The 15,516-nt window shown below is 43.6% G+C and overlaps 1 protein-coding gene across 2 annotated transcripts in view; it reads right to left on the bottom strand.

Moving 5' to 3' along the window:
* LOC135883852 (granulocyte-macrophage colony-stimulating factor receptor subunit alpha-like) overlaps positions 1–15,516 on the bottom strand; it is a 37,598-nt gene that overhangs the window by 8,971 nt on the left and 13,111 nt on the right. For both annotated transcript variants that reach the window (XM_065411124.1, XM_065411115.1), the window contains exons 4-8: positions 12,797–12,923; positions 11,717–11,846; positions 11,449–11,624; positions 11,052–11,206; positions 2,329–2,364 (exon numbers count right to left, since the gene is read on the bottom strand). In XM_065411124.1, the coding sequence (XP_065267196.1) occupies positions 2,329–2,364; positions 11,052–11,206; positions 11,449–11,624; positions 11,717–11,846; positions 12,797–12,923 (624 nt within the window). The remainder of the gene's footprint in view (positions 1–2,328; positions 2,365–11,051; positions 11,207–11,448; positions 11,625–11,716; positions 11,847–12,796; positions 12,924–15,516) is intronic.

Raw genomic sequence — 15,516 nt, forward strand, 5'->3', positions numbered from 1 at the left:
AAGTATGATAAAGAGACAGAATTTATTTTATTTGTATTAGTGTGTGTGTGAAACCAATAGAAAATGGAAAGTTTTGAATGATGTATGGAAAGTTAGATAATGTCCTACCTTTGAATGAAGTGCTAGGGCAGTAGTTTTCAATCTGTGGTCTGCGGACTCCTTGGGGTCTGAAGATTATGTCTAAGGGGTCCGTGAAAGGTTGTCATTACCATAGAACAGTAATTTTCAACCTGTGGGTCTGTAAACTATGTCTAAGATTTCCAAGAGGGGTCTCCATTTAAAAAATTTTAAGGGTCAATCCAGATTATATAAATCCTTGATTCTGACCTAACAGTTTGGAATATGATATATTTAAGAAAACTGATAAATAAAGATACCTTGTATCTTGTACTGTGACACTGAGCCAGTGAGGGTTAAGCAAAATGAGCAGGCTAAGTGACCCAAAATCAACCTTAAGGACATATTAGACAAGTATTGAAATGGTAAACAGGGCCAGTCCTTGTAGATACACCTCTACCCCAATATAACACGACCCAATATAACACGAATTCGGATATAACACGGTAAAGCAGTGCTCCGGGGGGGAGGGGAGGGCGGGACTGCGCACTCCGGTGGATCAAAGCAAGTTCGATATAATGCGGTTTCACCTATAACGTGGTAAGATTTTTTGGCTCCCGAGGACAGCGTTATATCGAGGTAGAGGTGTAGTTATCAAAACCATGTTAAAGTAGACTAAATTCTTTGAAATGTAAACCTATATTGTTAGAGAATTAGAAGAAGATACTGAGTGTATTTGTCTGTGTTTGCCTAGATCTTGTTAGATATTAAAAATGTGACCAGATTAGCTTGTGGATGCTAAACGTCTGTTCCTGTCTGTTAATATATTCTATTGATTCAGGGATGAAAAAGGAATATTAACATTTAGATGAAATTTGGGGTGTAATAATACCATTATCTTTATTTCTCTTTGAAATTTGTAGTAAACTACCTACGAACTACTTGAATGGTTAATTACCTTATGCTAATGAATGCAGCTAGTTACCAGTGTGTGCCTAGGAAATAGAGATTTACTTCAGAGCAACAATGTATATTACCTATTCTTCATCCAAGGAATGCCTGCTGTGTCATAGCCTGCTAGCGAACTATAAAAGAACTCTCAGATCTGCTTAAACTTCGTCAGCGGAAGTTCAAGCTACAAGACTGAGATCTCCAGATACCCTGGACTGTCCCTGCAAATTCTTATGGAAAAATTTGAACAAACTCTATACATGGACTAGCTATTGGACTATAATCTATTAAACTGATTCTGCAAAGACTTTTTGCAGATCAACAGCTCAAATGGGGGTAGTGCAGGACCAGCTGTTAGAACCATGCAGGTACTGCCAGGCCATGTTACAGTAGGCACATGACATCCCCTGCACATGACACCTAGGGAGAGAAAAGGCATTGGCTCGGCTATTAGCCCAATTCTACTGGCCAGACATACACTATGAAGTGAGAGAATGTTGTTCCCTGTGAAATATTAACAGACCAAGGGACTAATTTCATTTCCCAACTGATGCAGGAATTATGCTCCCTTCTGAAGGTCAAGTGCCTTAAGATCTCCAGGAACCCTGGACTGGTCCCTGCAAATTCTTATGGAAGAATTTGAACAAACTCTATACATGGACTGGCTATTGGACTATAACCTATTAAACTGATTCTGGAAGGACTTTTTGCAAATCAACAGCTCACCATTTCTGCTATGAAACTGACCTAAGAACTTTATTCATATCTATATGTATAATGATCTTTTAACCAAAGTAACTTTTTCTTTTCTTTTTAAATAAATCTTAAATTAGCTAATAAGAATTGTCTGTAAGCGTGTTCTTGGATAAAATCTGAAATATTCATTGACCTGGTGGTTAATGTGTCCAATCTCTTGGAATTGGTAGAACTTTATATATGGCGAATAAGATTTTAAGTAATCCTCACCATATTTGACAGACTTGGCTGTCTGGGTAGGAGCCAAAGGCTGGATTGCTTAAGGGGAACTCTATTTTAGCTTCTTGATAACCAGTAAGGTATTACAGAAGCTGCTTTGTCTAATTTGGTGAACCTAATTAGAAGAATAAACCAACTGTTTGGGGGATCGTCTGCCCCATTCTTTGCAGTTGGCCCTGATTGAGCAATCTCAGTATGACCCCTCCAGTGACCACAGTGACAGCTACTTGAGTGTTATATTGACACCAAAACTATTTAGGCACTAGTAACAATATTTTACACTGCAGTAGACTAAATGCTAAGCCAGGACAAGACCATATATTAGTATGAGAAGAGAATAGTTACTGTAGGAAGCTCACTGCTGCTTTCCTTGGGATTGGCCTGTAAGACAAAGAAAAGTTTATTATTTTATTATTTGTTTTGCTACCCTGTAATACCCGATTTCTTTCTTTCTTTTCCTTTTTGATTATTTACTTGCTAGCTTGGTTCAGAAGAAGGTGCAAATAGAATTTACTATATCTAAGATTCCAATATTATGCAATACGTTTCCTCCTATCACATACAGATGTCCTTGGTTGTAATTAATGACTGGCAAACCTGGCGAGTCTGCTCCAATAACTCGCCTGAGTTTGGTTTCTATTCAAAAGTTTGGGCTTCTTGCATTTTAGGTTAAAAAAGAAAGGAAACTTAAATCTTCTTCCTTTCTTCCTTCCTTAGCTAAGCAATTGCATGATGCTGGTGCTGAATTAAAGTCTCCCTCCCCCTTGTCCTGTTTAACTGTGACATCACAAAGAAAGAGGAGGCTGAGGCTGAGGCTGGTTCCTTGGGTTCCATATGTGGCTACTCTTGCTTACCTTTTGTTCTTTCTTCTGTAAGCATGGTCTGAGTGAGTTCTCCCCGGACATGTAGTGATGCACAGAGGAAAAGACTTCAGGAGCAAACTATGTTTTCATAGACACATGTACTCTGCCTAGGTGCACAGCAGATGGAGCTGCTTTGCCAAACTGATCAATTCTGTCTGGTTTGACAGACCCAGGGGAACTTTAGAGGAAAACGGCATTAGAGCCGCACAGACACTCGGTGTCTTTCGGGTGGATCCCTGCCGAGCTGGTGGCAAGGGGAACTTGCCACTACCAGGGCCCTGGGTCGGGACCCAGTGGAGAGGGCGGGTCCGGGTCCCCCTACAACCCCACCCCCCACACCATGGGAATCATATGGACTCTGGCTGCTAGGCCATGCTACCCTGTCTGATGGGGGTGATTATATAGATGCTGGCCATTGGGTCGCACTGCTCCAACGCTGGGAATGATTTATATGGACCCTGGCCATTTGGCCACACTGCCCTGACACTTGGGGTGACTTACATGGACTCTGGCCACTAGGCTGTACTACCCCGCCAGTGAGGGGGGGAGTTATGTGGACTCGGGCCATTGGGCCACACTACCCTGACACTTGGGGCGAGTTTGTGGACTCTGGCCGCTAGGCTGTACTACCCCGCCTGCAAGTGGGGAGTTATATGGACTTGGGCCATTGGGCCACACTTCCCTGACACTTGGGGTGAGTTACGTGGATTCAGGCCACTAGGCTGTACTACCCCACCTGTGAGGAAAGAGTTATATGGACTCTGGCCATTGGGCCACACCGCTCCAATGCGGGGAGAGATTTATATGGACTCTGGCCGTTAGGGAACACTACCCTGCCCAACAGGTGATTGTGTGGAGAGGGGCCATTAGGCCGCATCGGGCCACCCACAGAGAGGCGAGCATGTGAACTTGGGAGTGGCAAGGTTCCGACACCCCATCCCACCTCTGTCACAAAGGTGTGGTGCGGCGCCAGGCCCACCACAGGCATTCATCATCAATATCGTCTACAGTACCACCTGGGAAGACCACTTACAGCATTTATAGGAAGTGTTAAAAGCATTATAGGAGGTATGACTTAGAGCCAACCTGGCAAAATGTAAGGTGGCTGTGAGTGAAGTGACCTATCTGGGATAAGGCATAGGAGGTGGCCTGGCAAAACTAGTGGTTGATAACGTGTAGGCATGTCCTGTCCCCCAGACAAAGAGGCAAGTCAGACATTTTCTTGCCCTGGCAGGATATTACTAGTGGTATATCCCCGGCTTAGCCTCAATTGCAGCCCCACTTATGGACTTCATAAAAGGCAACAACCCTAAGAAAATCCATTGGGATGGGAAGTGCAAGAAAGCATTCAGAGAACTGAAAACATGACTATGTCAGGGAACCATGCTCTTCAGCCCTGCTTTTTTTCTGGGGAATTCATATTCCACCCTGATGCCTAGGACGTCAGTCTCAGTGCCATCCTTTCACAAGACTTTGAAGGGGGAGAACACCAGGACCTTTACCTAAGTAGGAAGCAGTTCACAAGGGAAAAGTAGTACTCCATTATTGAAAAGGATGCATTCACTATCCAATGGGCAGTAGAAGCCCTCAGGTATTACCCGTTGCACAGCCCCTTTTCCCTGATCACTGATCATGTGCCCCTATGCTGGGTCCAGTCCATCAGGGATACGAACCCTCATTCAATCTTATAGTTTCTGATACTGGGTGGGAACGGACCATGCTCACGCAGATTTCTTTTCACAGATCAGGGTTGGAGACAACTCAACCCCAAATGTTTTTCCCATCTTGAGGGGTAGGGTATGTGAAGGGACATGCCCTCACCCTGGTATGGAAGAGGCTAATTATCTCCTCTGTGCCTGTTCCATGCTAACAAGACACACCTGCAAGGCTTGTTCAGCCTGGAGTGGGAGGAGCTTAAAGGAGGGAAACCTACCACAGGAAGGGACAGTAAAAAGGAAGAAGGTTGCTCCAGCCAGGGACTGTTGGCAACAAAGGGAGTCCAGCCGAGGAGGAGACAGCCGCAAGATGCACAGCTCCCGAAGCCGCCCTGACTGATGGTAAAGCAATACGCCCCAGGAAGAAGGGTAGAAGGTAAACCCCATGACAGGGCAATAGATTCTGAGAGACTGAGCCCTTAGAGCTGACTCTCTAGGGGACGCCTGAGAGGCTGATCCTTGTTCCAGCCAGAGCTTCCCCTCTTGTAAAGGGAAGGGAAGAACAGGAGCCAAACTTCAGCTTGTGGGTGGTAGGCATAAGAACATGAGGCTGCAGAGAGATTGCCCAAAGGCTGCCAAATGGGGAGAAGAGGGGGTAAATGATGGGAAAGTGGGACTCAGGGGGAGTCCAGGGAGCTTGTTCCCCCCACAAACCTATAAATGTAATTCAGATTTAACTGCTAATATTGAGGGAACAAGGTACTGGCTTTCTAACCTGGTAGAGAGAGCAAGGGAGAAAAAGGCTCTAACATTGGTGGAAGGAAAAGCCAATGGGTGGAGTCCAAGGGTGCTGGAATCTTTGTAGAAGTAAAGGGGCCAAGACCAAAGTGCCCCCTTCCTCTTCACGACTGGCTGCTCTGGTGGTGAGCCAGCTGCCCTCTCTTCTGGTGCCACAGCAACTCCTGGGGGGCAAAAGGTGTAATTGCAGCGCCTCCCCAGCAGAATCTATTATTCTGCGGTGAAAAAGAAATTCTGTGCTTATGATTCTTTTTTTAAAAGTGTGTGTGTTGGGGGGGAATGGCCCTCCCATTTCTGGCGCCGGTGGAATCCACTGACCTACTGGTGTGGAAGGTCATAAAAGAGACTTGAGAGGTGCTGATGTGAGTCCATGCTGGCATAGAGGAAGCTCTCTGATTTTAGGGACACTGGGATACAATGGTCCACCATTGCAGTCTTAGAAGTAAGGACTTTGAAGATTAGGTTGTAGTTTTTGCTTTTTCCTAGAAGTGGATGAGGATACCTTGACTTAATGATGCTGTTTCAGCACTGACTTCAAGGAAGGGTCTTTGAAATATGTTCTGCGTGGGTGGGTGGGGGAATGGAGGAAGGAGAAGCAGAGTGGGAGTGTTGACCTAACAGGGTCCAGGCAGACCAGCTAACTCTTAGGAAAGTGAGGGATGCTGCCAGAGGCCATTGCATTGTGGAAAGAGGAAGGTTGCCAGAGACTGGCAAGATGTTGCCCGAGAGAAAGAATGCAGTCTTCAAGGAGACCCAAGAAATGGAGATGGGCCCAAGCTGCAAAGTTCAGAGACAGATCCAAACCTCCCTAAAGTTGGAGGATGACTGGATCTAAGGTTTTAATCTGGGTCTCTCTTTACAAGGAAACAGTTAAAATCAGACAGTACTTAGAAACAGTCATGCTGAAGCATAGCATAACAAAAGCTCTCTCATTTAGGATTCTAGGCTGCCATCATGTGGTCATTTTATTTCATTATTTCAAAGATAAAGTAACTTAAATCTGACAGGTTTCAGAGTAGCAGCCGTGTTAGTCTGTATCCGCAAAAAGAACAGGAGTACTTGTGGCACCTTAGAGACTAACAAATTTATTAGAGCATAAGCTTTCGTGGGCTACAACCCACTTCTTCGGATGCATATAGAGTGAAACATATATTGAGGAGATATATATACACACACATACAGAGAGCATGAACAGATGGGAGTTGTCTTACCAACTCTGAGAGGCCAATTAAGTAAGAGAAAAAAAACTTTTGAAGTGATAATCAAGATGGCTCAGTACAGACAGTTTGATAAGAAGCAAGTGTGAAAATACTTACAAGGGGAGATAGATTCAATGTTTGTAATGGCTCAGCTCTAAGATATAACCGCATTTGCTCCAATCCCTCAGATAGAGACAAGCACCTACAAGATCTCTATCAAGCATTCTTAAAACTACAATACCCACCTGCTGAAGTGAAAAAACAGATTGACAGAGCCAGACGAGTACCCAGAAATCACCTCCTACAAGACAGGGCCAACAAAGAAAATAACAGAACACCACTAGCTGTCACCTTCAGCCCCCAACTAAAACCTCTCCAGCGCATCATCAGAGATCTACAACCTATCCTGAAAGATGATCCTTTACTCTCACAGATCTTGGGAGACAGACCTGTCCTCGCTTACAGACAACCCCCCAACCTAAAGCAAATACTCACCAGCAACCACACATCACTGAACAAAAACACTGACCCAGGAACCTATCCTTGTAACAAAGCCCGATGCCAACTCTGTCCACATATCTATTCAAGTGACATCATCATAGGGCCTAATCACATCAGCCATACCATCAGGGGCTCGTTCACCTGCACATCTACCAATGTGATATATGCCATCATGTGCCAGCAATGCCCCTCTGCCATGTACATTGGCCAAACCGGACAGTCTCTACGCAAAAGAATTAATGGACACAAATCTGACATCAGGAATCATAATACTCAAAAACCAGTGGGAGAACACTTTAACCTGTCTGGCCATTCAATGACAGACCTGCGGGTGGCTATCTTAAAACAGAAAAACTTCAAAAACAGACTCCAACGAGAGACTGCTGAGCTGGAATTGATATGCAAACTAGACACAATCAACACAGGATTAAATAAAGACTGGGAATGGCTGAGCCATTACAAACATTGAATCTATCTCCCCTTGTAAGTATTTTCACACTTGCTTCTTATCAAACTGTCTGTACTGAGCCATCTTGATTATCACTTCAAAATTTTTTTTTCTCTTACTTAATTGGCCTCTCAGAGTTGGTAAGACAACTCCCATCTGTTCATGCTCTCTGTATGTGTGTGTATATATATCTCCTCAATATATGTTTCACTCTATATGCATCTGAAGAAGTGGGTTGTAGCCCACGAAAGCTTATGCTCTAATAAATTTGTTAGTCTCTAAGGTGCCACAAGTACTCCTGTTCTTTTAACTTAAATCTGCTCATCCTTGTGCTGGAGCACAGCAACTGGCCCTCTCTACTGTGCACTGTACTAGGACTGGTAGGCTGAAGATCTAAATTTCACTTTCAACAGGATTAAATTCCTCCCTTAATTTTATATAATTATCCTTTGGTCTGATACTCTGCCCTTCTAGTTCATATTTTCCTTTTATGCTCTGGCACTGAGTTCCTTTTATATAACATCCAGTCCTTAAACCAATGGGAGTTTTGCCTCAGTAAGTACTGAGGGCTGGTCTACACTGAAAAATTAGATTGATCTTCTATATCGCTCAGTGTGTGAAAAAGTACACTCCCAAGTTCTGTAGTTAGTTCGACCTAATCTCTGGTGTAGACCGGGCTAGGCTGATGGAAGAATTCTTCTGTCAAGCTAGCCTCCACCTCTCAGAGGGGTGACAACTACAGTGATGGAAAATCCCCATCAGTTGCTGTAGGAAGTGTCTTCACTACTGCAGCTCCATAGCTGTGCTGCTGTAGTGTCTGTAATGTAGAGAAGCCCTGAGCCCTTTATATTTAAATGATTACCTTCAGGCATCTTTGATTTCCCTCTTTCAATCTAAGTTCCCTAAGTGAACTGTTTAGTTTTTACCCACTTGCTTTACTGTTTAATAGAGATGCAAACCCCATTGATCAACTTCAATCCTGAGCTATTCCCATCAGAATCAATGAGAGCTATACCCTCTTTTCCCAGGGCTGAATTTGGGCTTATGAATGTCACATCACAGCCTTGATTTCACCTCTCTCCAAGTCCCAGCTAGTTGTAGTAACCCAGTGCACAGTTAGCATCACACCAGTGGAATACAGAAGGCATTAAAAGGTTGGTTAATTAGCGCAAATCCCTATCTCCTGGAACAAACTCTTACGATCAATTGATCTCAAGTGGAATAAAAGTATAGTCCATACAAAAAGCTACTTTAAAAGAATGTTAAATGTGCAGAGTGAAGCACTGAAAATGTCAAAGGTTGTCTATACCACGGCCTTTATAATAGAAATGCATAAACACATAGGAACATCCCTGACACAAAGGACACCCCCTGCCAAATGCCATATATGAAATTACACACAAAACACCTGTGTTAAAAGAACTTTATGTTTACAAAGTCAAACACTCAAAATTTAGGTAGCACAAGAATTGAAGTGCCTGTGCAAACTTAATTTGGCCCCTTTGTAGTATGCATTATGATACAGTCTTAAATTATTGATCACTACTAGACCAGCACTAGAAGGGGATGGGACACTTTACCAGTGAGTTTCACAGACAGTTGCTGATGGCAGAAGAATATGGAGACTATGGGATCTTGAGTTTCATTGTAGGCTCTGGAGGTGAGTGTTCTTTAGTGGACAAAGACTCTTCTGCCCATTCCCCACAAACATGACCCATTCTGCCCTTCCCCCTCTAACCTATGCGAGTCCTGCAGACCCCAACACTGGCTACTTATCCCAGTCCCATTCTCCTCACCTAGTCAGTCCCAGTCTCCACTCTTCAGGCTTGTGATCCCAATCCCAGGCTCCTTGCCTAGTAGGTCCTAATCTCACCCATCCAGACTCCTACTCCAAGACTCCCCCACACCCAGTCCTAGTTTTCTGCCCTGCTCCCAGACCCAGTCTTCTCCTTGCCCAACCATTCCCAGGTCCTTTCCTGACTCCCTGATCTGTCTGTCTCTCCCTGCAGCCTCTAGTCACCCACACACTCACATTCCCCATCCCTGATGGTTCCCAGTTCCATTCTTCATTCCTGTGCTTCTCATCCACTCTTACCTCCCATGGTTCCTTGTCCCAGTCTCTTTGCACAGCCAGTCCCAGTTCTCACCCTGCACTCCAACTCATTGTCAGATTTGTCTCTCCTCTGCCCACAACCTCCTTCTCTCTGCCCCATTGGTTCCTAGTCCCAGTGTCCTTTCATCCAGTCTCAGTTCCCCCCACCTATTCTCTTTCTTCCCCCCACCTGTTTCCTCTCTGACTCTGAGACCGACTCTCCTTGCACAGCAAGTCCCAGTCTCCTCCCTGCAGGGTCCTTGTCCCAATCTACTCCCCCAGGCCTCCCCTACAATGCCTTAGGTTGGGCTCTTGTGGCCTCTGCATTTGAATCAGATGGCCTCTTCCTCCTCCACATTGGCAGGGCACCAGCAGGGGTGCACTGAGAGCACAGGAAAGGCAGATGCCCAGCTCTCAGTTCCAATGTCCAGTCCCACCCTGCCTGGAGCAGTCGGGAGCAGCCATAACCTCATAGCCCTGCGCTTGAGCATGCTCAGCAGCTCTGTGGGGATGGCACACATGCACAGCCTAGTCAAAATTAGGAGCTGTGAGAGGCTCAGATATGCTCAGTGAGTCCAGAATTTAGCAAGTCTCTACTGTGCAAGTACAAACTGTGATTTTTCAAAGGCTTCTCCCTGGTCAAATCTGGGCAGATTTTCACAGGGATGGTAAAAGGCACATCCTGACACAAAGGACACCCCCTGCCAAATGTCAAGTCCCTGGTCCAAATAATGGTGGCCTGGAGTTTCCAAAGAAAAGATTGCTAGAATTCTTTTAATATTGAAAAACTGTATTTTTCTCTAGTCTTGTTCTGAACTATTTTGGCTAATACCTGCTATGGAAAAATTCAGCCCAAATAGTTAAAGTTTGGCAAAGTTATAAGTAACCAAAAACAAGGTCTTAGACCGGGAAGTGTCGGGCAACCTTAATAATAGGTGGTGCTATCAGCCTTGCCTATAATATTGTACGGGTTGTCATTGCACAAATACATATTTGGAGGTGGGGATGAGTTAAATTAGTGAATCAATCATCTAGTGACCTGCACTCTTAGGGATAAAAGCTTTAAGAAGCTGTTTTCAGATCCCAGGATAATGAATGGCATTGTAAGCTGGGGTTTTCACCTGTTCCAGTGGACAGCAAATTGTAGTGTCTAGTTCTCTCCACTGTTTCTGTGGATGCATGCTGTTGGATCTGAGTTCAGAAAAGTAATCGCTGTGATAGGGTTAGCAATGATGGAAAAGCAAGTGTAATGCTGGTGAGAAACAAAAGTAGTTAAGAGAGTGGGCACAGACAGTTGCAGGTGCTGAAAGACAGTTATGGGGACATGGTTAGCAAATGAGGCAATAAACTATGTAGCATGCAGGAATGGCTGGATCTAAAAAGGACTGCATGACAGATGAGGAAGGAGAGGTGACTTTAGTGTAGGAGAGGTTTATGTTTGTGTATATATTATAGATTGATAAACAGAAAATATATATTTGTAGTGAGAGTCATTCGAAAAGTTACACTTACGTTAGTTTTCTTATTTCGAATGTCAATTTGATACTCAAAGCACTGATCTGCATCTGATTTCACATGGCTTAGCTGGGGCTGTTTCCATCGCACTATACACACTCCTTGGTCTTCAGAACAGTTTACTGTGATATTTAATGGAGGAGTGAGTTTTTCTAGAATAAAATAATCATTATTACATTAGCTAAAGAATCAGCTTTTGATAAAGAATCAGTTCACATTTGGAATTATATCTTTGCAACCATAAGGGCTAGAAACAGGTTTTTTTAAAAAGAAAGATAAAAGCTTATGTTCTGGAGCACAGCTCTGAAACAAATGCAGGCCTTTCTCCCAGAGAAGAATGGTTCACTCTCTACTTGTAGTAAAAATGGAAATTAAACAGAAACTTTTTCCTTACCTATTTCATATAGTGTGATGTACACATCATAAAACTGAATCTCTGATTCGTTGCTCGACCCATTCACCAGGAAGTAAACTCTCTCTTTAATGTCTGTCACATCTTGAAAACTGCATGCGATAGGTCTTCCAAGTGCATCTCTTATGTAATGTGGACATTCTTGTTCATCTTCTTCCCTGCATATACCAAAATGTTTCAGTTAAACATGAGAAATGTCATCTGTCAAATCTGAATTCAAAACTTCTTTCAGCCAATGAAAACTCTTTACTTTGAGTATTGAAAGAAAAGAAAATATCGGGTATCTTCTGGAGCATTCCTGCCAGCCGTCCAAGTGCAATTCATGAAGGAAATGTTGTAAATCACACAGGAGAAATTTTCAACAGATGTTCCATTCATGCCTGGAAATCAAGGAAAGTTACATGTGTATTTATATATTACCAATTGGTTTTGTGAAGAAGAAGAAGAAGAAGAAGGTGAACTACTGGTACAAGCAGATACAATTCTGCACACACTGGGTCCGACCCAGAGATAATTTGAGCATCTGCAACTTCTATTGATGATTTTAGGTATCATCAATAGAAGTTTGAAGTTTGAAAAGTTTTGCATTCCATTTAACCATGGTGATTAAACCTAGTTGTCATAACCATTAACAATATGACTCAGTTTGTATTAGTCAGCCAGAATGAGGCTCATGTTAGCTATAAATTGCTTGAGTGAAGACGCCTAATGTGGTCACTGTTTTATTTTGCTACGCACCATTTTAATCCCCACTTTCTCTAAGGGTACGTCTATACTTACCCGCTGGTTCGGCGGCAAGCAATCGATCTTCTGAGATCGATTTATCACGTCTTGTCTAGACGCGATAAATCGATCCCGGAAGTGCTCGCCGTCTATGCCGATAATCCCGCTCCGCGAGAGGAGTAGGCGGAGTCGACGAGGGAGCCTGCCTGCCGCATGTGAACCCGCGGTAAGTACCTTTAAGTTCGAACTAAGATACTTTGACTTCAGCTACGTTATTCACGTAGCTGAAGTTGCGTATCTTAGTTCAAACTGGGGGCTTAGTGTGGACCAGCCCTAAGAGACTGACATAAGAAAAGCAATCATATCACACACACATGGTTCTATCCTGCAAGTTACTGTGCAAAAGTGGGCCCTTCCTCTGCCACAATGTCACTAGCACAATTGAGGCCACAGTTTGTTACAAAATGGCATCATTGTAGCAGATTTGCAAATGCATTTGTAATAAAAAATGAAATCAATGATAACTTCTAGAATGAAATGTATTCTGAGAGTTTTTTCTCAAAATTTTGTAGCTAGACAAAACCTTTCACAAACTGTAATGCATTACCTTGAGGAATGAATCTGGCTTTTGCTGAATATGAAATGTGGTTGTCCATTGCTTCAACTTGGAATAATGCCCCCTTATGTATAGGCACAGCACTGTTCATTCTAAACGTGCAGGTTTTATTGTACACCTGAAAAATAACATGCATTTGAATTAATCCTTTGTTTTTTCATTCCCAGTTTCAACTGGTTCTAACTATGGGAAAAGTCCAAGCATAAGTCCATTGAAACCTGTAGGACGTCTCACAGTGTGTAAAGTTAAGCAAAGGTGTAAGTGTTTTCAGCGGTAGGGTCTTTGTTGGCACAGTTCAAGCTGCATGAATTGCCTCCCATATTTCTGCAGGGAAGTCTAGGGGATCTACAAAGAGAGGTGCCATGGAGTGCAACCAGTAACCTCTCCTCTCCTGCCCTCCCACCAGACTCCATGGAGTTCCTTCAACAAAGAGTATAGAAGCTTTTGCAGGGATCAAATGATGGTAGCAGCAAGCTCCCCTCTCTTCTGGAAAGGCAAGGGTAGATCTGCATTCAGAGAATTCCCTCTGTGAATGACTTCCTGGGGAAGGTTCTGAGCCTGAATATTTAATAGATGTACAGGTGTCCCCATGAATTTGCAAAACTATTGTATGCATGATCAAAAGTCTTCCAAAAGTTGGTTGTTGTCCCAAAAAGTACATAGGGACTAATTAAAGATGGTGGGAATATGATTTTTACCCCGATTATAAATATTTGCTGTCTGTAGATTTGTGCAACAATATACATTAAAAATCAATACATCCAATTATTGAAACAATTTATATTCTGGAGCTTCTCTTCACAGCCAGAAAGATTAGCAATGTTGGCCTTAATTCACCACTATATTACTGCAGTTTTACATCCAACAGAGTTACATCAGAATAAACTGGAGTGACACAGACATGCCATCATTTTTAAATGAAAAATTCTCGAACCCCAAGAAAACAGCGCTACGATCCCCTTGGAGATCATAGTCTTGAAAAATGAGAATCAGTGACCGAGGAAGCTGAAATGTTGAAAATGCATCCTGGTATATGGGGAAGGCAGTTCCCATTTGAATGTAGAATGGAAGCAGGCCTGACTCAGAGTTGTAAAGATAAGGTTTTGTTTGTTCTTTTTTTAAAATGTAAATAGAAGTCTCTTGTGTTCATCATACATTCACAGCAAGAGCTATATTCCCTGTGGCCTGCTCCCCATCATGAGATTTGACCTCCCCCTGGGCAGAATCAGTCTTACAGTAACTAGACATCTTAGGTAGCTGTATGGCCCCCATCACTGTAGCATCTGATTGCCTCATAAGCTAGTGACTGTTTCCATTTTGTAGATGGGAACTGAGGCACAGAAAGACTAAGTTACTTGACCAAGGTCACACAGAGAGTCTGGGGCAGAGCAGAGACAAGGTTAGTGCCCTAGCCCCTGGACCATCCTTCTGTTCTGAACACTCTCACTGAAATCACATTCACAGCTATGGAGTGTATGAAACTGTAATGGGTATTTCTAAAACTACTATTTAAATCTGATATATTCTTTTACAGCCACTTTCCCTTAAGTCCCAAAGCTCGTCTGTGGGGCCCTTCAGGATTCCAGCACTGCAGCAGGGGCAGGAGAGATCAAGGCTTGGGTAGGAACCATGCTCCATTAGATTCTATCCCCTCTTGGCCAAACACAAGCAAGCCAAATGAAATTTGGTAATTTGTGTGGATTACAGCCTGCCAGGGCTGTGCAGGAAAGGGTTGTGTGACAGTGTGGAAGCAAGGGCCTTCTGCTTGGACACCCCTTCCCTCCAGTGGATTCTCAGGGATCTGTGTGTATCTGAGGATCTGGCCAAATCACCAGCTACTTCTATGTGAGGGCAAACCCCACTGCCAAACTGAAAGGAGGAAATTTTGCAAATGCATCTTTCCAGACTTTCTACTCCCCTACATGGCTTATTCCAGCATAGGGAAGCTTCACACACTAAGCTATCCAGGCAGTTCTAAACAAAACCTTTTTCTCCTTGTTTCAGGCAAACATTTCAGTAAATTCTCTGATTCTCAAAAACAGACTAACGCCAACAGTGCTGCTGGCCCGTCAGAGAAACAGCAAGATGTAGAACAAATAAAGTTGCCCTCTGGCAGCCACTGTCTCCAAACAGTCCTTTATAACAAGGTATGCTGTCATCAGGAGGACTTTTGTGCTTTTGCTGTATCTTCCAGATGCAGTGGATCACAAGAATGTGTGCTAGGAATTTCTGTATTGGATCAGACCAGTTATCCATCTGGTCCCATATCCTGTCTCTGAGATTGGCCAGCAACTGATGCTTCAAAGAAAGGTGCCCACTAAATGAATGAGCTCTATATTATTAGACATCTTCTCCCCCAGTAGGTATGTATAGACTGATCAAGTCACCTCTTAATCTTCTCTTTTATAAGCTAAGTAAAGAGAGTTCATTAATGACTCAGTTCCCTACACTCCCTCTGTTAGGTTGGTGGAAGTGCTCCTCATGAGGACACACACCATGGACTCAAGGAGGATAGTGTGGACATAGAATCATAGGGCTAGAAGGGACATCAGGAGCTCATTTAGTCCAACCCCCTGCTCAAAGCAGGGCTAATCCCCAGACAGATTTTCTACCCCAGTTCCCTAAATGGGCCCCTCAAGGATTGAGCTCACAGCCCTGGGTTTAGCAAGCCAATATTCAAACCCCTGAGCTATCCCTCCTCTCTATAATTA

This window comes from Emys orbicularis, chromosome 1 (genome assembly GCF_028017835.1).
Source record: "Emys orbicularis isolate rEmyOrb1 chromosome 1, rEmyOrb1.hap1, whole genome shotgun sequence".
Classification (NCBI taxonomy): domain Eukaryota; kingdom Metazoa; phylum Chordata; order Testudines; family Emydidae; genus Emys; species Emys orbicularis.